Genomic DNA, 22831 nt, shown 5'->3' with positions numbered 1-22831 from the left:
CATATATCTCCAGAAAGAGGCTGTGGCCATGCAGCGACAAAAACTATATATCAAGGGAACAAGAAGGATTAAATTTGTAAAAATCGTGGATATTTCAAGGCCATTTTACAAGCCTACCCTTTGACTGCTGAATTAGGTAGATTTAAATTGGTAAACTTTTCAAATCTTTCAAATATCTCTGACCTTATCCACAAATAATTGAATTTTTCTCGTCTCAGGTTTCGTGCTAGGTCTGGTTCGTAGGTTCCTCTCATAGGAAGGACGGAAATGACGACCTCACCCCACCCGGATAGTGTGTTCGGGCAGGGGGTGAGGTCGTCATTTTCGATCCCTTATGAGAGGAACCTATGAACCTGACTGGGTAGGAACCTCAGAAGTCCCAAATAATTGGTGTACAATGGCATTGATTTGTCTCTAAGCACAGGAACCGTACATTAATTACGTGAAGGATTAGTGTTTTTTTCCCATGTTTTGTGTGTGTGTGTGTGTGTGTGTGTGTTTAGAGGTCATAATTAATTATTTAAAAAAAAATTAAATCAATACTAATTATTTATTCCGAAAAAAAGAGCGTGGTTTCTATAGTCAAACGCAAAATCTTGTGAAATGACCACCCCACCCCCTTGAAAGGTGGAAACCTTCCCATTGGCTCCTGCACTCAAACACAAACTCTACGCAAGGAAAGGATGGTGGGATCCGGCTCCTCTATTAAAGATGGAAACTGTTGACACTTCCCTACGCACTCCCATTGCAATTTGGATCCTCTATTGTCGAGTTGTCTTGCAGGACCGTGCTACCTAGACATGGCGAGGCATGCAATGATCGCCTTACCCCTGCCCAAGCGCCTTACCCGAGTGGGGGGTAAGGCGGTCATTGCATGCCTCGCCATGTCTGAGCAGCACGGTCCTGCTGGGCAGCTCGACAGTAGAGGATCTGAATCCCTCCCATTGGCATGTAGACAAAAAAATCTCTCCCAATTATTTAATACTAGACCTCAAGGTAATTTTCCCTTGTTTCTTTTACCATGGTGTTGTATGTCATTATGGTGAAACTTGTTGGTTGTGCAATAAAAGGAAACATCCCCACTATCCCGCATCGAGCTCCTCCCCAGGAGCGCAGAGCCCAAGGGGCATTCAACGGTTGGGCTGTGCTGCAAACATTTCGATGGCTGATTGGTGTGCATCGGGATGTGTGCGTCCCACCCAGCCGTTAGATGCTTCTCTGGACACTGGGCTCCCTGCAGAGGAGCCGAATCCCACCATCCCTTCCTCACGTCGAATGCCAGATTTGATCCCATCACCCGGCAGAAACAGACCTAGATCCTCGCCAATTATGTTGGATGACACTTTCTGATCAATGGCATTTTGTGAAGAGTTTGTTAAAATTGTGAAAAAAGTTTCCTTCACAAGCAAATAGATCTATTATGTGGATGGTTGGTTAGGATATTTACATTTTTGATTGATAGTATCCTTTATTATTTAGGCCACACATCAAAGTTCGACTGAAATCAATTAAATGACCTATCATGTATTGGTTATCCCCTAGTTCTTTTTTCTTTGAAAAAAAAAAAAATTCTGATTTCTCAGCTAATATTTATATTTTCTTAAGATGAAAAAATCCAATTGGACTTAATTAGACACATAAAGTGAAAGTCAATGTGGATTATGTGTCTACAAAGTGTTGAAAACCAACCATATTTTTCTTTCGTTTTTTAGATTAATGAGCAATGCGTGTAATTATTGAGGAATGTTTTTTCCCTTAGGTGTGCATTTTCTCACGTTGTTTTTTTGTTTGTTTCTCATTCTCTTAATATTAAAATTCATGCTTTAAGGTAATATAATTTTTATTTTCAATTTGTCTACTATGTGGTGGCTTAAATCATCACATTCGTTGTAAATTCTAGCCTCCTTCTGGACAGAAAATTATTCTATTTTCAAATAAATAAGCTAATTATGTGTTTGACCCAAAAAAATTAAAAATCTATGTCCTAGGAATCTAGGATTTTCAATTAAAAAGAAAAACCACAACCCTGAAATGAATAAAGTTTGATGCTTAATATCTTAAAATGATTATTCATTATAAATTTTGCTCATATTGCATGCCAAATGTAGTCCTAAATATTTTTCAATGCATGCCTTTTTCTAGATATTAAAGACCACCAAGATCATGTGAAACCAAGTCATGTTCATATCATGGAAGCTTGACTGATATTCACTTTTGCTATAGAGCGAAAAATCTGAGAGATTGTTTTGGAAAGAAGGTTTCCTTCATCGCATGGGAAGGGTTCAACCACCATTTTGAGGTTCTAAAATATTCCCCCTATTGACGAATGGTCAAAAATAACTCCATTGTTTCGCGATATTCTTTTTGTCCCATCCAAAAGTCACAATCAAAGGATTTCACTTCACCGCGTCTAAAGGCAAACTTGGTCCTATTGTATTAGGGAAATACTTCCCCACGTTGTTAAAGTGCAAGTTTTCTTTCATCTCAATAATTTATTATTTTTTTCTCCCATGCTTTGAATATGTGGGTCCCAAATAGATGATTCCTTTTAAAGGACAACTACTGGTGTGGTGTGGTGCGGCATGCAGATTCCTCACTGGCAAGGGGTTACATTAGGCCGAATTCATTCCCTTCAACTTTGAACCAAGATAAATACGACCAAGCTGGGATTTGGCTCAATTTGATTTAAATTAGTCCATTCTTCGGCCTAAAGTCCATCCCCAATTTTCTATTTGAAGTACACCAAACTAGTAAGAATAAAGTAAGGAATGACTATATTAGAGCTGATTTTGGAATTATCCGGAGATATGATAAAAACTTCAAGAAAGTCGTTTTAAATGGCATGTCTATCTTCAATAGATGTCCTAGGGGCAAGCCTAAAATAACCTTCAGAGAAATAGTGAGGAAAGACATGCATTGTTTAGGTCTTGTTTCAAGTATGATCTCGAATAGAACTAATTGGAGAGCAAGGATCCATGTAATCGACCTCATTTAGTTGAGATAATGCTGAATTGTTGAAGATGCGTTATTTTCTTTTTAATATTATGATTCAGGACAAAGTTTTTCTCCACCCATAGAGGACGGTTGACCCACCATCCTAAGGTTCACAAATCCCTCATAGGGTTTTTGTATGTTCCAAAATATCCTCCTGATCCCCATTCTCGTCCTCTTCCACCACTTTGTGACTGTGAGTGGAGGGAAACTCGGTCCTATGATTAATCAGGGCTGCAACAAGGTCGGGTAGGGCTGGGCTTTATAGAACCCTAGCCCAATCCTAAGTCCCCTTAGTTGGGCCCAGGCCCGACCCGACCCTGACTTAGGGCCAGAAAAATCCAATCCTGACCCTCCCTCAGGGTCGGGCTGGGTTGACCCTGATTGACCCTGATCATGGGGAGAGGGAAAGAAATGCATGGGCTGGAATAGGCTGGGGAGAACATGCAATTTTACATAAAATAACGCTTTAATAAAATGTATTATACCACTTATTGTCTTCATATATAATATATTATATAAAAAATGTAGGTGACGTTTAAAGTTTATAATATATATATATATATATATCAATATATATTTTATAGTATAACTTAAATCAAGGTTGGGTCGGGCCGAGCCAAGCTTAGCCCGAGGCTTCAACCCTAACTGAATCAAGGCAAAAAATTTTCAACCTTGACCCGCCCTCAGGACCAAATATTTCAACCCAGGCCTTGTTCAGGCCGGCAGGGCCAAACTTGCACCCCTAGATTTATATTGTCTTTACAAAAATCCATGTATCAAAAAACGTATCTATTTGATGTATATGAACCTGTTCAAACAGGTCCAGATCAATGCTTGACGGATACAAACCTGGCCTGGCCAATCTTTTTTTTTTTGGGGTAAAGAACTGGCTAGGCATTGCTGTCTACACAAACGGATTTTAGAAACCATCTGTTAACGCGGTAGGATGGACATCGGATAAAGGGTGCCGCTATCGACCTGTGTTCTGGTATCACCTTATGAGAAAGTCCTTTCCATCCATTCATTGCTCTATGGTGAGCCAACGGTCAAGGCTTCTTCGTCTCTTCAGTTCTCTCACTACTGATACTTCATTGAGTAAGCTCTCTTGTACCTTTCTCTGATGATTTTTCCACTGTGTATTGTACTGTTTCCTTCCCTTCTTTTCCGTGTTAATCTCTGTTGTACAAATTCCAGTCTTATTGGCTACTCTGTTTCGGAACCCTTGTTCTCTAGACTCTAGGCTCTGCTTCTATTATCCAAAGATTTGGTCGCAAGCCCTTCTGCCGTTTTCTCCATTGGCATTTGGGTTTTAAGTTTTAAGGGAAATTAGTAAACAAAGAAAGATGGATTTGGTAGTTCCTGCAAAACAAAACCCTGGGAGGTTCTCGTTGTTTAACCCCGTTCAGGAGAGTGGAAAGAAGATTAAGTTTGGGGATGAAGTTGTAGTTAGGGTTTACCCCGACTCCCGTCCAAACAGTTGTAGTTCTTTTGTGAAGGTTTTTACAGGGTATAAGGCTTCTTGCTGTCTTATATCCCCTAATGTTAAGGTGAGAAAACATAGTCGATCCCGAAAGAACAGGAGCAATCGGGTTTTTGCAGTCTCGAAGGTGGAGACTAATAGCTTCAATGGCAAATTATCGAACCCGCTAAAAAACCCTCATGGGCATGCGGAAAATGGTCATTCTTTCCGAAATTTTGATGATTCTGAGGGTAACATTCATCTCCGTCGCCTGGTTAGAAATGGGGAACTGGAGGAATCTTTGAAGTTTCTGGAGAACATGGTATATTATGGTGACATCCCGGATATAATTCCCTGCACAAGTCTGATTCGTGGGCTCTGTAAGGTAGGCAAGACTAAGAAGGCAACTAGGGTTCTAGAGATTCTTGAAGAGTCTGGAGCTGTTCCAGATGTTATAACCTACAATGTATTGATTAGTGGGTACTGCAAATCAGGGGAGATTGATAATGCTCTACATCTATTGGAACGAATGAGTATAGCACCAGATATTGTTACATATAACACGATCCTGCGTAGTCTCTGTGATTGTGGAAAGTTGAAAGAAGCAATGCAAGTTCTTAATCTCCAATTGCAAAAGGAGTGTTATCCTGATGTCATCACTTATACCATTCTGATAGAAGCAACTTGTAAGGAGAGTGGGGTTGGACAGGCCATGAAGCTTTTGGATGAGATGAGGATTAGGGGATGCAAACCTGATGTGGTTACTTATAATGTTTTTATCAATGGAATTTGCAAAGAAGGTAGACTGGATGAAGCAATAGAGTTCCTGAATAACATGCCATCATATGGTTGCCAGCCTAATATAATCACCCATAATATCATTTTGCGTAGCATGTGTAGCACAGGTAGATGGATGGATGCAGAAAAATTCTTGACTGATATGCTGCATAAAGGTTTTTCACCAAGTGTTGTTACATTCAATATCCTGATCAACTTCTTGTGCAGAAAGGGATTACTTGGTCGTGCAATCGATATATTAGAGAAGATGCCAAAGCATGGGTGTACCCCAAATTCCCTTAGTTATAACCCATTGCTTCATGGGTTCTGTAAGGAAAAGAAGATGGACCGGGCAATTGAATACTTGGGCATAATGATGTCTCGAGGGTGCTATCCCGATATCGTCACCTATAATACCTTGCTTACTGCTTTATGCAAGGATGGAAAGGTTGATATTGCTGTTGAGCTGCTTCACCAGCTAGGCAGTAAAGGGTGCTCGCCGGTGTTGATCACTTACAATACAGTGATTGATGGGCTTTCAAAGATGGGGAAAACAGCACATGCCATAGAGCTTCTAGATGAGATGCTTTCAAAGGGTCTCAAGCCTGATATAATTACATATTCATCGCTAGTTGCTGGACTCAGCAGAGAAGGCAAGGTTGATGAAGCAATTAATTTCTTTCACCAATTTGAAAAACTTGGTATCAGTCCCACTGCTGTCACATACAATTCTCTCATCTTAGGCCTTTGTAAGGCTCGTCAGACTGACCTTGCTATTGATTTCCTGGCCTTTATGGTATCCAAGGGATGTAAACCCACTGAAGCTACATATACTATTCTCATCGAAGGTGTAGCTTATGAAGGCCTGGCAAAGGAAGCTTTGGAATTATTGAATGAGCTATGCTCCAGAGGGCTTGTGAAGAAAAGCTCTGCACAACATGTAGCAGTCAAGATGTAGGGTTGGTTTGAGAGGTTGTCTTTCTTGAGTCTTGGATGAGTGAGTAATACGTCCTTGGATTACATTTTTCCATTTTTATGTGAGAGATGCAGTAATCCTCTGGACCCTTACATTTTTGCTGTACCTTACTTCCTTTCGATGTCTCTACAAGTTGGAAGTCCAAACTCAATTTTGGAAGACAACCATGTAATGGTATTTGCTCTCCTTCAACTTATTAGTTCTACTTTGTGTTTTATATGTCTAAAAATGTCTGTACACTTGTTTTTTTACTTTTCCCCTTAAATATGATATTCAATCATTAATCCTGCCTTGTGTTTCTTGTGAACATGAATCATTTTTATTGATCTTCTGTCACCCTTCAAGAGTTCCAGTATGACTGAAGGAATGGAATGGACACGTAATTGTTCTTTCCCTCTACCTTGTGACAGTGAACACTCAATAGTTCCTTTTGGTATGCAATTTAAACACAGAATCCCCGCCCCCACCTTCTTTTTTTTTTCCCCTCTCTTTTGTAGGTTAGACCTAGACTCTTTTCAATTGTGGTGACTTTGGATAATTTAAAGGCTATGGCTCTGTTCGATAATGTTTTCTCAAAACTGTTTTTATGTATTTCAAAACAGTTTTTTTTTAATAAAACAAAGACATCATTTTTTTTTCTCAAGAAATATATGTTTCTCTGATGGAATATGCCAGGAAAAATGAGCCACCTAATCAAATTCTGATTTAAATTTTGAATTTCAGTGTTTTCATGAGAGACTTTTATATGTATGTTGACATAGGCCTAAGATCTCATTTATCAAAGCACACAAATAAGCAGAGTACTTGGCAGAAACACATTAAAACCATGTAAAGTGTTGAATTGTTAAGAATACATATATGTCACTTCAATGTGTTGTCTCATGAAAATTTATTGGAATTATTGGTTGAATCAAAGTTCATTTTTTATAATCATAGAATAGGATTAAGACATTGAAAGTTTGTAGGAATATGGTGGCTTTATGGAATGCCCTCCTCTGCCTCTTCCACTGCCACCACCACCTCATCTCAACTCCACCACCAATTGAATGACCTTGGGCATGATTGTGCCTAGCTTAGCATAAATGGCGCAAAGGTTAGTATCTTCAAACACCCCTACCAAGTAGGCTTCGGATGCCTACAACACCAACACAGCATGGCTTTGGAAAATAACATCTGGGACGAGACAATAGGAATTAGTTTAGAAACCAAATCGGGATTATCTCCTTCCTCCCGACCACTGACCTAGTTCCAACTCTACAACCAAATCGGGATCATTACATGGAATTCAATAATTGGAGGGTTAGCTTTTCATGGGTTCACAGATAGAGAAAATCAGGCCAAAAGAATACCGTAGGCAAGTCTGAACCCATTCTCAAAGTGGCGGTCTGCAAGGGCTGGTTTCAAGCTTAGAAGACAAAAGGCTTGAGTAATATGTTAAGCAGCATTCCTAAATCCTAGCAGAGTTGGTGTCATCTGCATAGAGTAATGTTTTGATGGTTGCTGCAATAAAAGGACTGGGTCAGTGGTCGGGAGGAAGGAGATTCCAATTTGAACTTGATAGTTGCTAGCATTTTCATTCTAATGAAGAGGGCTCCAGTCAACGCGTTGGGCTCCTCTGTAGCCCGACAGGGGGTGTAGCGCACATCCAACGGCCTGCAGCTCAACACCTCACCTGTGTGTTGGGATGCATGCCCGAGCACTGCTGGCCGTCGGATGGTGCGCTATAGCTTGTGAGGAGCTATCCTGGGAACAATTGATCCCATAGAACAATCATTCGGCTTTCTGGGTTTTCCTTCTTTTATATGTTTGTGTTACTCCATCGTTCATTTTCTAGACATTAAGACCTTGAATTTTGAAAAGAGAGTTTAAAAGAGCTTGACCTTCTGCATATTTTTTTCTTGAGTGTTCTGACCCGGTTACGCTTACGCAATTATACTATGCCCACAAGTAAAAGCCAATGATTAGAAAAAGAAGTTTGGGCTTTGCCTATTTCTTTTTGGTTCAGAACACTCGAAAAGGAAAGCCAAGCTTGTCAAGGCAACCTTGCTATCATCAGGTCCGAATCCACTTACTTAGCCTAGATTCCTCCCCCTAGGTGGAAGTTTTCCTTCACTTCGAGGTAAAGGAAAAGGACAATCATCAATGATTATCGAAGCCATCCGGCTTTTCTCGCTTGACTGTGGGTGTGGAAAAACTTGGTCCCTTACACTATATATGTAAGTACTTGATGTAATTGTCCTTTAATCCATATAATGGTCTGGTCGAGGATAATTTCTAGTGCAGCTGTCTTGAGGCTAGTGTGATAGAGCTTAACCCCAGAAGGTTACGAATTTGAGATCTCATGTTCTTCATCTAATCTAAGATCCCTCGCGATACCCTACCAAAAAAAGAAATATATAATGGTCGGTCCCACCCAAAGAAGAATATATGCAGTGAGTATTCTTTTCATATTGAGGTAAACTTCCTTCATTATGGTTTTATAATTCAGATCAAAACTGGTCAAGTTGACTTGGAATCAATTCCAATTAAATCTGGTTCCATACCGAGTTAGACCAATTCTGAGATGAATTAAGAATAGAATCAAAATCAATGGAAGCTGATCCCATACCTGGTTTCTAATTTTACCTCAAAATCGCAAGAAGATGTCTTCCTTTGAGCACAACTATTTGCAGCTTAGCAAAGTTAAGGATGGCCCTCTGAGTAGGTAGTAAGAGTCCCAAGAGGTAGGGGTGTCAAACCCGAACTGAGCCGATTTCTTATTGCCCTCTTCGATTTAGGGTATTATGACACCGGTTGAAAATTGGACCAAACCATACCAACCGAAAAAGCAAACTGAAACCAAATTGGACAAAAACCAACCATCCCTTATCGGACTGGCTTCGATTTGCCCAATCAAGCCCGAAGATTGGTTCAGCCCGATCAAAATTGAACCAACCGTTTCACACCTCTACCAAGAGGTCATGCATCCACCATCCTGCTTCACCGAAGAGAGGCAATAGAGAATGGATTAAAATAATTTGCAGTGTGGGCATCTTGCAGTGCACTGCAATACGGGCCTGAGAACTCGACACGTGGAAGAACCTTCATCCAACGGTGCGAGCTCGATGCAAGACAGTTTTTTTTTTCTTTCTTCTCAAGCTCAGCACCGTTGGATGTTGCAATTTCCACGTGTCGAGTTCTCAGGCCCGCACTGCAGTGCACCGCAAGATTAGGGTGCTGCAGAGGATTTTTTTCCATGAAGAATAATTATAAATATTTTTATCTTTCATGTACCCCCAAAAAAAAAAAAGATCGTTCATAAATCGGATGAAATCACCTAAACCCTTAAAATCCAATACCAGATCAGTTGTTCTAGATTGGCCGGTCCAAACATGGATCTATTTTCAGATTGGGTATCAATTCGGATCAGTCCATATCAGACAGTTTTGCCCCTGATTTTCCTTAAAATCAGGTATTTTTTTGACAAATTTGCCTCTGGTCCGTACTACACGGTCCATATGGGATCGGCCAAGTATCGGTATTGAAGTTGGTCGATACGGAATCGCCCGATTCATGTCCGATACCTAAAGAATCTGATTAAGTCAACATGCTGGGGATCAAGGGGGTAGATGTATAAATCCATTGGTTTTGACCTTTAAGCTGTCAGTAAATCTTGACTGATTAATCATAAAACTCCCAAAGTCTTCACGTGCACTCATTGATTCATTACGTAACAAAACTTCTCATACACTCACACCCCAACCAAAGATAAGATGCCCAACCAAAGATTCTCTTTAAAATGCCAAAACCAAAACTAAACGACACAGTTACACACTCACGCAACAAACAGAACTCAAACCCAGACAATAAAAGCGACCCATACCCAGCAAGGAATAATACAGAGAATGGGTTCTTCTTCTTCTTTTCTCAAGAAAGCAATCAATAATTAAAGACAAGCTATGGATTATTCTCCATCTCCCAACCGAGCAGATGATGAAGTTGGATTGCTTTCTTGCTGGGGTCGTCTCAAGCTGAAGCTTCGATTGCGAAAAAGATGGAGAAGACTAAACAGGAGTACTACTACTACTACTAATGGAGGTTGCAATTTGGTTGATATTTTCAAAACCAGACCACGTTTACCAAATGGCTCTTACAGGTATGACCCTTTAAGCTATGCTCAGAACTTCGATGAGGGTTGTTTGGATGAAGAAATTGATCAGGGTTACATTCTCCGAGGGTTCTCTTCCAGGTTTGCTGTTCCTCCAACAAAGCTGCTTGGATACTAGAACTGAATCACTTTTAGAGGATGAATTGGGTTGATGGATTTGTAATTCTTAGTTGATTCTTGATACTTTTATCCACCTCTACTTTGTAATTAATTTGTGTTGATAAATTGTATAGAGAGTTCTATAATTCTTTTTCTTTCTTTTTCCACATCTCTTGTTTATTTCTTTTTTGTTTCTCTTATATGATTTTTTTTTGGTGAATTGCTTGTTTCATATATTTTTATTGAGATTGAGATTTTTTTTTTCCTCATTAGTCTCTTTGATTAGTATTTCTTTTTGTGGTTCTCCTCATTCTTCGTGTGTACCTTTTTTCCCCATTTCATGACTGGAGCTTCCCCTGCTACTGGAACTAAGGTTGTATCAGAACTTGATCATCTAAATTCCATTCAAAGTTAATTTAAAGTAGTTACAGATCAGATTACCTTTATTTGATCCAATGCAAACTGGATCCAATAATTTATTTATAAATTATAAATTGTTAAATGTAGTTGGAAATTAGGACAAGGTTTATCTGAGCCATTGTGTGTGCATCATGCCATACCTTAAGACCATTTCCAACACAGTGAAGGTTAGTTTTGAGGAATTGGAATCAAATTCGATTTTTTAATCCCTTTTTTGAATAGGTTTTGAATCATGTTTGATCTTCATTTTTGCCATTGTTTCCCTCTTTTTAATCAATAAAATAGTAAAAAATCAATGAAACTTACCTCTTGTAACATGATCCTCGAGTTTATTGAATAAAAAAAAAATAAAAAAATGTACTCACAGCTTTGGTGAAATCCTTGCTTCTTCTTGATTCCATTTCTAGGTTTCAACCGATTCTAATCCAACCTGCAGAATTGAAACCGACTGGAATTGACCCTGTCCCCGATCCACAGTGCCTTTCTTTTTGGTCACATGAAGTTAATCTGATAGACCACATGTCAAATTTAGTGGTTATACATTTTGTAACTACCATATGGCCCATCGGATATGAGATTCTTCGCTAATAGTCCCAAGTACTTCCAAACAAGCTCTAACCCATTATCCCCTTGCTTGGTGCTTCCTCTAAGGGGTGGTTGTATAACAAGTGCATAATGTCTACTGAAATGCCCGTGGATTTTATCAAGCTTTCTTAAGATAAAATCAAAGTTGAGAGATATAGACGATGGACTAGTTCAATAGTGTAACCTTGTCCTTGAGAAATCTTGCATATTGTTTTCAGTTTTATAGTAGAAAATTCAATTGCTCTTGTTACCGTAGAAAACTAATCAAGCTGATGATGTGGACGAACGGAAAATTATCGCCCCCAGTACTCTGGGAGTGGTCCTGTGCACATCGTGCAGCTGGGCACCGCCCATGTGTGCACAGTGGGCCCCACTGTGCACACATGGGTGGTGCCCAGCCGCACGATGCACACAGGACCCCCCCAGTACTGGGGGCGATAAAGATCCGTGGACGAACACTCCTGCAAAGCTAGGAAGCAAAGGGCATAAGCGAGCACCGTAGCAAACTCGGGGGGTGGGGGGGGGGAACTCTCTGATGCTTAAGTCGGTTCTCCATGCAACGATAAGAACTTGCAGAGTAATTGTATAAGAGAGCAAAGATTGATCGATCCCCTTACTTGGTGTTCACCTTTGTATTTTTAGGGTAAGATTCTGTTACCTAGCCAGAAGTCGGCACTAGGAGTCCAATGATGGTAGGAGTTAAAAATGGAAGGAGAGTCCGGACATGGTAAAACCGTGCGACGAGGAAGAAGAAGAATCCTAACATAATGGAGGGGGGGGGGGAGGGAAAACTTCGCTTATCTTTTTTTTTTTAACCCGAATATTATCTGGGACCTGGGTTGGCCCCTGACATTTTTTTAAAAATGAAATCGTTTAAAATCAAGAATTACAAGGGGGGACATAACCCGCCTTACCCAACCCAAAGAGACAAAAAATTCACTCTCGCCTGAAATAAAACTGCACACTAAACACCCCCAACCCAAAAAAGAAAGCTATGTATGAATAACAGGCTTATCTGGAGAGTCAAGGGGAATAATCAATACACGTCCCATGCCACGTGTCACCTGCTGATGAGTGGGTAATATTTACCTGTATCAACTCTCTAAGTGGATTGTGAATGTCAAGCTCAACCCTTTTGCCACATCAAGGCTGCAACAACCATGGTCTACAAAAAACTATAAATAATGTTTGCTGATTTACAATGGTCATAGATGATAGGCCTCAACTAATTAACAAGATATCAGTTGCTGCAACCTTTCTATTGTCCCACTCCTATTTTATCTTCATGAGGGGACTGTAATTTGCCACTATGATAAATGCACAGTGATAGCTAACTTGATCAAGTAATTGACATACTTTTTAGCTTGCAAATCGGCCAAATAACGTCTGCAAATCTGCACAAAACTAAAATGGGAAATCCTATTTTGGCTCCTAGATTTCAATTTTAATGGCATTGATCAAGTCTAGGTTAACCTCAAGGGAATAGCTCAATTAGTAAGGGAGCATGATAAATTGTGAGCGTGTTAAATTTGTAGCAAGGGTTCTTTCTCTGTAATGTAATCTGAGAGAGGTGTGAGGATGAGTTGTGCTACTGCATAATTGTTATTTGCTATTTCCATTCTTTTTCGCATCAATTTAGGTTCTCATTTTTTCTACAAAAAATTCCATTGCAAATGCATGTGAAATGAAAAAATTGCTCCAATTGATTTGTGATATGTGAAGATGTTGTCTTTTCCTCTTGCTAAAGATAAGTACCTCAGATCATCAATTTACTTAAAACTATCTGCAACTGTAATAATGGAAGGAGCTAGAGAATGCCCTTTCATGTATGTTTACAATTTGTTTTTTTTAAACATAAAAAGCAGTAGTTGAACTATCACAGACAATATTACAAATGTGATCATCAACTCCTGAGTTGATGGTAATTGATGAACAAGAGAATGAATGAGAGAGAATTAATTTTAATCTATGAAATTAAACTTAGAAAACAGGACACCCATCAACCACTATACCCTGAGCAGTAGGACAAGCAGCTATATCACAGTGTTCTCCTGCTGTACCCCACCAGCTTATGCTTTTATTCTCCATAGTCAATGTGAAGTAAAGAAGCACAGCCATGAAAGCCACTCCAGCATCTAAACCTGCTGAGAGTACATAGTTATATCTTTGCCACCATTGTTTCCGGTACCGGAAAACAAAGAAATTGAAAATTGTTCCAACAATAACCCAGGCATTGTAGTTCAATGCTGTCGCCGGTGGCATATAAGCTGTTGCTCCCAAAAGGACTGGAAGGTTAATTAGAGGAATCCAAGATTGCTTTGGGAATGCCTTGTGTAGAAGCCAAACAAAAACTGGACCTATAGCACCTAAGAAGAACCAGTTTAGTGCTCCATAGTCTCCCTGAGAACCAAAGATCCTTGTTGGTCCTACCAGACCCCAGATGACAGATGCATCGAAGAAGACACGGTCATTCGGACATGTCCATGGACTGTTTGGAGAGAGCACGCTAATGTCGCAAATGTTAGGGATAGAATCCAGCAGCCACCAGGCCACCCCAATGTTGATTGTCCCAGCTATTATAGTCCCAATGAACTGTGTTTGTGATGAAAAATCCAAAACCATATAAGTATCTAAAGAATTATAATTGTGTGAGGATCAGGGTTTCAAGAATTCACATAATTATTATTGGGTTGGATGTCCCAGAGTCGCAGGGAGACACTGATCTTCTAGGCCCAACAATCCCCTCCTCAGCGTTTGCCGAGTGACTCAAACCTGTGACTTTGGCTTTGATACCAATTGTTGGTTTTTCGGATCAAACACTTTCCGTTACTCTAAAACCAATGAGGATGCGACTTTATTTCCTTATGCAAGGTGGGTGGTTAATCACAGAGTTGCGGGGAGATGTTGACCTTCTAGGCCCAACAGGGTCCATTACATGTACAGGGAAGAATTATAATTGTATGGGGATCAAGGTTTTTAAAAATCCGAAACGATTGCAATTGGCCGAGCCCGATCTCGATTTTGACTAATCCATACTGGGTTTCGAGGGTTTAGGCCAATTCCGATCAGGATCCCCAATTTTGAGTTTAATATTAGCTTTGCTCTATCATGGAATGATGAAAGGTTATTACCTGAACTAAGAACATTGATCTTGGAGGTATCTTCATGTAATGGCCTAACTTGAAGTCGCTGAGGAAGGAGACAGCTTGGGCCATGCTCATATATCCATATGTTTTGAAGCAAACATTGGCAATTGGTTCACCTGGTAATATAATACCCATTAAGTACTCTGTGATGATGTTAAGCCCCGGTGTCTGCAAAATATATATAGATATGAGAGTATCGCTTCAGTAACAGAGCAACTAAGTGATAGGGATTTGGGTAGAACTCATCCTTAAAAGCAAATTTTCACTGTATTAATTACCTGATTCGTTGTTGCTGTAATGACACTGATGGGAAGGGTGAATATGAAGGCAAGGGCAGAAGCAAAGAGAAGACCCCACCAAGGCATCTGAACTTGATTATTCAGCACAGTACAAAGCACAAGAGAAACAGCAACAGATAGCAAAAGAAGAATGTAAAACCACCATTGGGGTATGTCCTCATACTTCCTCATCAATTTAGTATGAATGTCGATCTTGCCCGAATACGAAGCACGGAATCGTTGATAAATCTCGCTGTGATTGATAAGAATTCAAGTAAAATGTAAATGAGCATCATAATTAAGGAGAAGGTGCTCAAGTAACCACGACTTGGGTAAAACTCATCCTTAAAAGCTAGTCATTAAGGAGACGGTGCCCAAGTACCTATAAATCTCAACATCGAGATTGGAGACAAGAGAGAAGAGTAATATAATTACCTTCCATAGAAGAGGCCTACATGAGTGAGTGTGGATGCTATAGTTGCGAAACCAAAACCATAGGTTAGGGCGAAGAACATGCTAAGATGGATCCGTCCTTGCTGATCATAACTAGGGATATCAAGCTCGAAATTATTGTTAACAATGGCTGATATGTTATATAACTGCCCATCAGATGTGAACAATTGAGATGAGAATATAGGGAACTTCTTAGCACTATACAAGTCGACACCCCAATAAGCTATGGGCATGGCTATGTAGACGATCAAGAAGAAGCCAAAGAAGATGTTAACGATGGCAAAGAAAGGACTAATTAGAGGGCTGAAGAGGAAGGAAGCCACAACCGACCAGTCCAAGGTTAAAGCCCCAAGTCCTAAACCCTTCATGCCTGAACCAATCTGTTGTGCTGTGACTGAGTTTTTGAATGCCCAGCAAATCCATGAGATGTTTGACAATGTAGGGAAGAGGTAGCCAGGGACGGCATACCAGCAAAAGCTGCAAACGAATGCAATCAAGAAGAACTTTGCTCTTGTCATTCTTCTATCTTCCTTCTCATGTAATGCCCTGTATATACCAACAACTTCATATCAATTCAGAGTTGATAGAACCAATTAAGAAACGTAGAATGGTATAGTTTGGAAGTACAAATTAGGGGCCGGTGTCAATTCCAGGCCCACACCGGCAGGCCCGACCAAGTCCAATCAGAAAAACCCGAAACCAGTCTGGTCCATTTGTTAAATGTGCTGGACTCAAGCCCAGATCGAATAATGTTTGGGATCGTTCCCGAGGTGGAAGTCCTGACCCCTGCCAGATGGTCAACCGATCGAGTCCAACACATTTAAAGTTCCCATTTAGAGATAAATGGCTCAGTAGCCCGTTTAGGCCAATTATTGGTAGCTTCATTAAAGCCCGAAAATTGACCAACCGTTTATAATTGTGTCCAGGCCTGCCTTATACAGGCCCGACTGCCTGTTCGGGCGGTCACGGTGCAAGGGGGAAGAAAGAAAAGGAAAAAAGAACAGAAAACATACCTGAAGAGAGAGACCTGAACGAGAGTACTGGGCCACCACATATGAGCCGGTTCGACCACATACTTTCTTAGTAGCCCAGCCCAACCGTACCCTAATACCTGGTCCATGGGCTTATGTATGAGATTCTAAGATATGAGTATAAACATTAAACAATCATATTTACTTTTTTGTTTTTTTTATAATAAAAGTGAAATGACACAAACCACCCACACCAATGACCAGTCCCAAAAGGTTAACCGACACCAATCATATTTACTTTACTTATTCACACCAAATCAAGTCTTTTGCTTATGTTTTTTTTCATTGATAGATATATATTGATACCGTATCCTTATCATTGGTTGGATTTCGAGGTCAGATGATATTTACAACATACGACTTCATCTTAGGTTAGCATATGGACATGCCTTCACCCAACACTAACGAGAGAATCTCTTAATCCAAGAGTTCTGGTGGTTGGATGGGACATAGAGAGTATTTGGACCTTCAATAATAAGAGAAGGATGCAAGTTTTAGTAGCCGATATAGATACGATACCAGATACCGCTCCGGATCAGCCTGGATTGGATGGTTTTATCCATAAATTTCAATTAAAATTGATTTTATTTACACTTTTACCCCTGATCAGTACCTTGGATCGATATCATATCAATCAGAAACATATCAATATGGCGGATCCGATACCGATTCCTTAAACTATGGAAGGGCGTGATTAGATCATATGGTGGGGTCACTGACTCTCTTTTCCATGAGTCCCATCAGAACCCAACTCGTGACGTGGGTGAACGAAAACTTTGGCAATATAGAAAAGATCTTATTTCATATATGGTACCCAAAGGCTCCACTTCTTGGAAAGCAATTAAATGTGGACTAAGTGTCGATTCAGGGCTTGCCCTGGTGATTCGCTACTCGCTTGGGAGAACTGCGTCAGGCGCTTGGTCAATGGTTCAAGTCTCCTTAGCGACACCTAGTCCACATTTAATTGCTTTCCAAGAAGTGGAGCCTTTGGGTACCATATTTGACCCCTTGTGGGTCCCCTCATTGCCTTCTTGTGGGATCTTATTGAGGTTGATGGCCGGTGGGCCCTTGAATTGCACCCAAAAAAAAAAATACCCTAGAAATAATAGATAACTTATTAAATTCAAAAACGAAAAAGTCAAATGTCATTAACAACAAGAAAATGATATAATTCTGATACTCTTTACCAAAAAAAAAAAGATATGATTGTGATATTCTTTAGAATCTTTTTTATGGAATTTAAATAAGGGTCATGCTGCTTTGTGTAATTTAAATAGGATTTAATAACTTAATATAACAATGATTATCTTCTAGATAGATCATGTTAGCAAGTGGGGCAAATTTTTTAGGGAAAAATTTTGTTTACCCTATTTTTTTTATAAAACACTTTATTTTTTTTAATTCCCCTCTCCCAATACAGAAATTTTTTACCTCTCTTTATCCTTTGACTTTTTAAAATACCTAAGTTATCCCCCAATTGCGTATTTTTACAATTTTTTTTTTAAATTTTACCTATAAATCTACCTTCTAAATGTGTATGATTATCTATCTACATAATTATTAATGTTATTACTTTTTCAATATCTATATTTCATTATAATGTGTACATGGCCATCCTAAATCCAACGAAGTACTTATTAGAATAATTTAATTACTGTATTAGTTCAATGAAATTTTTTAAAGAATGTGTACCATATGATTCAAGGTTTTCATACGGACACTAAATTAAACATAGGAATTAAAGGGATAATACATCATGAATAATTATATAATACGTAATTGAGATATCTCAATACGTACTTAGGATGTCGACTTAAAGTTGGAGTGGAAAAATAATGAAAAATGTGTCATTGTGAGGTAATATAGATATTTTAAAAAGGTATTTTTTTTATTGACACCTCTTTAGATGTGACAAAACTTTACTATTTTTGCCTTCTTAGTGTAATATATATTTTCTTTCAATAAAGGTAAAATCATATCATTTACTCAACAAATATGCAACATAACATGACTACAAGTCACTTTAAATTATTTTTATCCATAATTTAAAAAAAAATATAAAAATAAAGTAAGGGACCATCAAATTTATAAAAATGCCAACAAATCACTTTAAATTATTTTTATCCATAATTTAAAAAAATATAAAAATAAAATAAGGGACCATCAAATTTATAAAAGTGGCAACAAATCACTTCAAATTATTTTTATCCATAATTTAAAAAAAATATAAAAATAAAGTAAGGGACCATCAAATTTATAAAAGCTAAAGAAGAAAGAAAGACGAAAATTTACTTTATTGGAGAACTATGAAAAAAAAGTATTATACATAAAAAGTTTGGATAAATATGGGGCAAAATTTTTTGTGGGGCATGTATTTGGGTACTATTATTATAAATTAGAAGGTTAGAAGACCGTTTGTCCGAAACTCTTAAATATGCATCCAAATGGGTAAAAGGATCATGGATGTCAGTTGGACACATGCACTCATGTCCAATTTAATAATTCACAACTCGAAGCACCGAATGACTTTCTCTCTTAAAGCTAGCGTAATAATTTTGGCCTTATAAAAGAAGTCTTTTAACCCCATCATTACTTCATTTTTTTTTTAAGGTAAACAATCCCATCATTACTTCTTATTTTTTAAAAAAAAAAAAAAAAAAAAAAAAAAACAACTCCATCTTTGCTTAAGATAAAATTTTCCTTTGTTTACATGCCACACTATCCTAGGTTTATAAATCTCTATAAAGGGTTTTACTATGTTAACCAAAATATCTTCTCGCACGCATTGAAAGTCCTATAGTGATTCACTAAGGTACTCGATCCTAATATTATATACTGGGAGAGGGGTAGGTATGCTATCAGTATACCATATGTTAACACCCTATATGTCTATCTCTCTTTCTTATCTTTGAAAGAGAGGAAGAAATAGAGAGGTAGATACATAGGGTGCTAGCATACGATATACAGCTAGCATATCTAGCCTTTTCCTTTTATTATATAAGTTTTTTTTTTGGGAGGGGGAAGGAAATGCTCTCGATACAATATCATTTTGTTGAACCTTATTGATGAGAATACCTTATCCGACTTATGCCAAGAGCCCTCTCCTATCCTTTTAAGGCCTCGTTTGTTTAGAGGAGACTTAGGTGGGGGTGAGACAATTGGAGTGGGAAAATGCTAATGTGGCACTTCAAAATCTCACTGCAATCTTGTTTGATTAATTTGATGTGATAAACTTACAAAAGCTCAGAGGACATCATTAATTGCTTTGTTTATTGATGTGATACTTCAAAATCCCATTCCTTTGCTAGTCAAAGTCTCACTAATTAGGTGAAACTTTGGGAATAGTAATCTTACCTTAGCATTTTCACCCAACAAAACCCCCCATCAACATGTAAATCCCGTCCCATCTTCCCAACAATCTCACCACAAAATGATATTGTATCGAGAGCATTTCCTTCCCCATTCCAAAAAAAAAACTTATATAATAAAAGGAAAATGCTAGATATGCTAGTTGTATATCGTATGCTAGCACCCTATGTATCTACCTCTCTATTTCTTCCTCTCTTTCAAAGCTAAGAAAGAGAGATAGACATATAGGGTGTTAACATATGGTATACTGATAGCATACCTACCCCTCTCCTAGTATATAATATTAGGATCGAATACCTTAGTAAATCACTATAGGACTTTCAATGCGTGCGAGAAGATATTTTGATTAACATAGTAAAACCCCTTGTAGAGATTTGTAAACCTAGGATAGTGTGGCATGTAAACAAAGGAAATTTTATTTTTTATTATTATTTTTTTTAATAAGAAGTAATGATGGGGTTAAAAGACTTCTTAAAATTATTACGCTAGCTTTAAGAGAGAAAGTCATTCGGTGCTTCGAGTTGTGAATTATTAAATTGGACATGAGTGCATGTGTCCAACTGACATCCATGATCCTTTTACCCATTTGGATGCATACTTTTCTAATCTTCCTCACATCTTGACCACATGAGTCTCACACTGATAGTCTCTTTTTACTCCATAACTTTTCTCAGTATCATGATTGGTGTTGCTGCATAAGATTGCCCCACATTATTCGTGTGGGAACAGACAAAAACCGAAACCAAGTGTATATTCCTCCAAATCTCCTAATTTGGGATTCTAACCTTCCAATATTCCAACAATAAATTGCTTTGCCTTTCTCCTTAAATAATACTCACTAATCAGTAATTAAATGTAAAGAGTAAAGTGAAAACAAAAGACCTAAAATGCCAGCTGCTAATCTAAAATATGAATGAAAAGTGAAAACAAAACACACAAAGCCTGCCAATCTAAAAGGGGAAAAAATAAAAAAATTAATGGAAAGTGAAAGCAAGAACGAGCAATTATAGAATCTAGATACAGAAAACCCAGTCATGATCGAGAGAGAGACACATACCTGCGTCGTGACAATAAGTATCCAGCCGGCGATGAAAGAGATGTTTCTATGGTAGAAAGCTTTAATAATGTTAACGATACCGACGGCATAAGCAGTTCCGCTACCGAAGGCGCTGCCGGCATTGGCAAAGATGGTGATAAGCACATGCTCTTTCATGTTAAATGGTCCTGGATTTAAAGAGAATTCTCTCGATCCAAATCCAGGTAGATGGAACTTAGTCTCTGGAAGTACAGAAGCCATGAAACGACCTATGGGAAGAGTAGCGACCTGAACTGTGATCTGTGTAATGATGAGTGGTTCTGTCCGGTAAGAGAAAAATTGGTTCAGGAATGAGAGTAGACAGCAAGATAACACCCCTAGAGTCCACATCCGGAAAGTCCATACGGGAAGAGATGGATCGTCGGTGTTGGTTACCGTCAGGCGAACTTGTTCGATTGGCGACAACTCATCTTCGTCTATCTTTTCTTCCTCTAACTCTTCTTCTTTAGGCATTTTCTTGTTCGTCGTCGTTGTCGTCGGCGTATCTATTTCGAAAACACTTCCCATGGCGAAACGAGAGAGAAATCAAAAACAGAATCTTAGGAGAGAACAAAAGAGAGACGGAATTGTTTGGAAGAAGAGAAGAGGAAGAGAACTAAAGAAGAGTTGAAGAAGAGAACTATCTATTAATAAGGTAGTGGATGGTGGGAAAAAATTTCACTGCTGCACTTGTAACCGGAATCTGTCCATAAATACCCTCTTAGGTTTTATTATTTTCTAAAATACCTTTTAAGATTCACATTCATTCTACAAGTAACGCAGCAAAATTTTATTTGATTAGGAATAATAGTATATTAATTATGGAAAGTAGTTTTCTGTATGAGAGTGTGGCCTACACGAGCACAAGAGATACATGGTTCGATTGATGATACAACCTATATCCATGGTAATGATAAATCTTGTTTAGTAGTAGTTGCCTTTAGTTACATTACTCTTATAGTGATTGTGATTGAGTAAATCAGAGAGTGATTGACTAAGATATGGACTGAAGAAGGAAATAGGATTAATGCTACAACTAAAGATTTTATCCTTTTCTTTTTTACCGATTTACTTTCTTTCTAGGGCTTCAATTATCTGATTGAATCACAACGAATCTTATCCTTGAAAGATTCCATGAGATTGTGCTCAACAATTACATAAGCTGGTGATGTAATGGCTTTGTTTACACTCTTCTCCTCAAAACAAGGGGCAAAGATGTCTTTTCATTTGAAAAAGGAAGACATAGACTCGTGAGAATATTCTATTTTTTGTCATTTACAAGGGAAAGAGGAATTTTTATGAAAATAAAATTAAAATGTGATTGACTCTCACATATACGTTCACTTGCTAATACGTGTAGAGAAACATGTTGACACGTGTTGAATAACTTTTTTTATTTGATAAAAAAACAGTAATTGATTAGATCATGCAAACAGTTCAAGATGTTGAAGGTCAACATAACTTTAAGGAAAGGCAAGTAACACCGAACTCGATTTTTTATTCATTAATTATTTTTGTCGACATTTGGGAATCAACTTTGAGTGACGTCAAGATGACATCGCTTAAAGTGTGGGACCAATTACAATCAAACAACGAATCAGCGATTGACGTTCTGCTGCCGTGGTAACTTGCAGGCACTTTACGACTCCAAATGTGAAACATTTTCGTGTTCAGATGGGATTATGGCCGGCCGTCACGATCGACTCTATACGAAAACTTGCAACTTGCCAGAGGAAAAAAAAAAATTGGTCCATTACATTACAGACAAATAGACAGAGAGGCAGAGAGAGTGAGAGAGTGAGAGAGTGAGAGAGTGAGAGAGAGATCCTTCTTCTTGCTTCTCCAATGTACTTAAATAGATTATTTATTAATATGTTAATGAGCTAGTTTAAGTCATAAAATAATCAAAATTTCTTGTTCCGGCCATCTATGATGAGTGACAGTTGCTCATAGAATTATTGCATTGGTCCGGATCTGGGTTTAAAATCTTGGAATCTGGATCGGGATCGGTTTTGAATTGAT

General features: G+C 38.5%; 2 protein-coding genes across 2 annotated transcripts; one reads left to right on the top strand and one right to left on the bottom strand.

The window, feature by feature from the left end:
* The first annotated feature begins 4015 nt into the window (after window positions 1-4015).
* On the top strand, window positions 4016-6197 carry LOC122662144 (pentatricopeptide repeat-containing protein At1g09900-like). The gene has a single exon (XM_043857709.1). It carries the CDS (start codon window positions 4338-4340, stop codon window positions 6186-6188), a length of 1851 nt encoding a protein of 616 aa, XP_043713644.1. The 5' UTR covers window positions 4016-4337; the 3' UTR covers window positions 6189-6197.
* A 7042-nt stretch (window positions 6198-13239) lies between these two features.
* On the bottom strand, window positions 13240-21347 carry LOC122662554 (oligopeptide transporter 4-like). Its single transcript, XM_043858213.1, has 6 exons — window positions 20792-21347; window positions 16348-16445; window positions 15317-15880; window positions 14882-15134; window positions 14589-14771; window positions 13240-14049 (listed from the first exon to the last, which is right to left on the bottom strand). Exons 1-6 carry the CDS (start codon window positions 21335-21337, stop codon window positions 13438-13440), a joined length of 2256 nt encoding a protein of 751 aa, XP_043714148.1. The 5' UTR covers window positions 21338-21347; the 3' UTR covers window positions 13240-13437.
* Window positions 21348-22831: the final 1484 nt, after the last annotated feature.

This window comes from Telopea speciosissima, chromosome 5 (assembly GCF_018873765.1).
Source record: "Telopea speciosissima isolate NSW1024214 ecotype Mountain lineage chromosome 5, Tspe_v1, whole genome shotgun sequence".
Taxonomy (NCBI): domain Eukaryota; kingdom Viridiplantae; phylum Streptophyta; class Magnoliopsida; order Proteales; family Proteaceae; genus Telopea; species Telopea speciosissima.
Note: the sequence above shows the minus strand (reverse complement) of the source record. Positions and strands in the feature narration are given on the sequence as shown.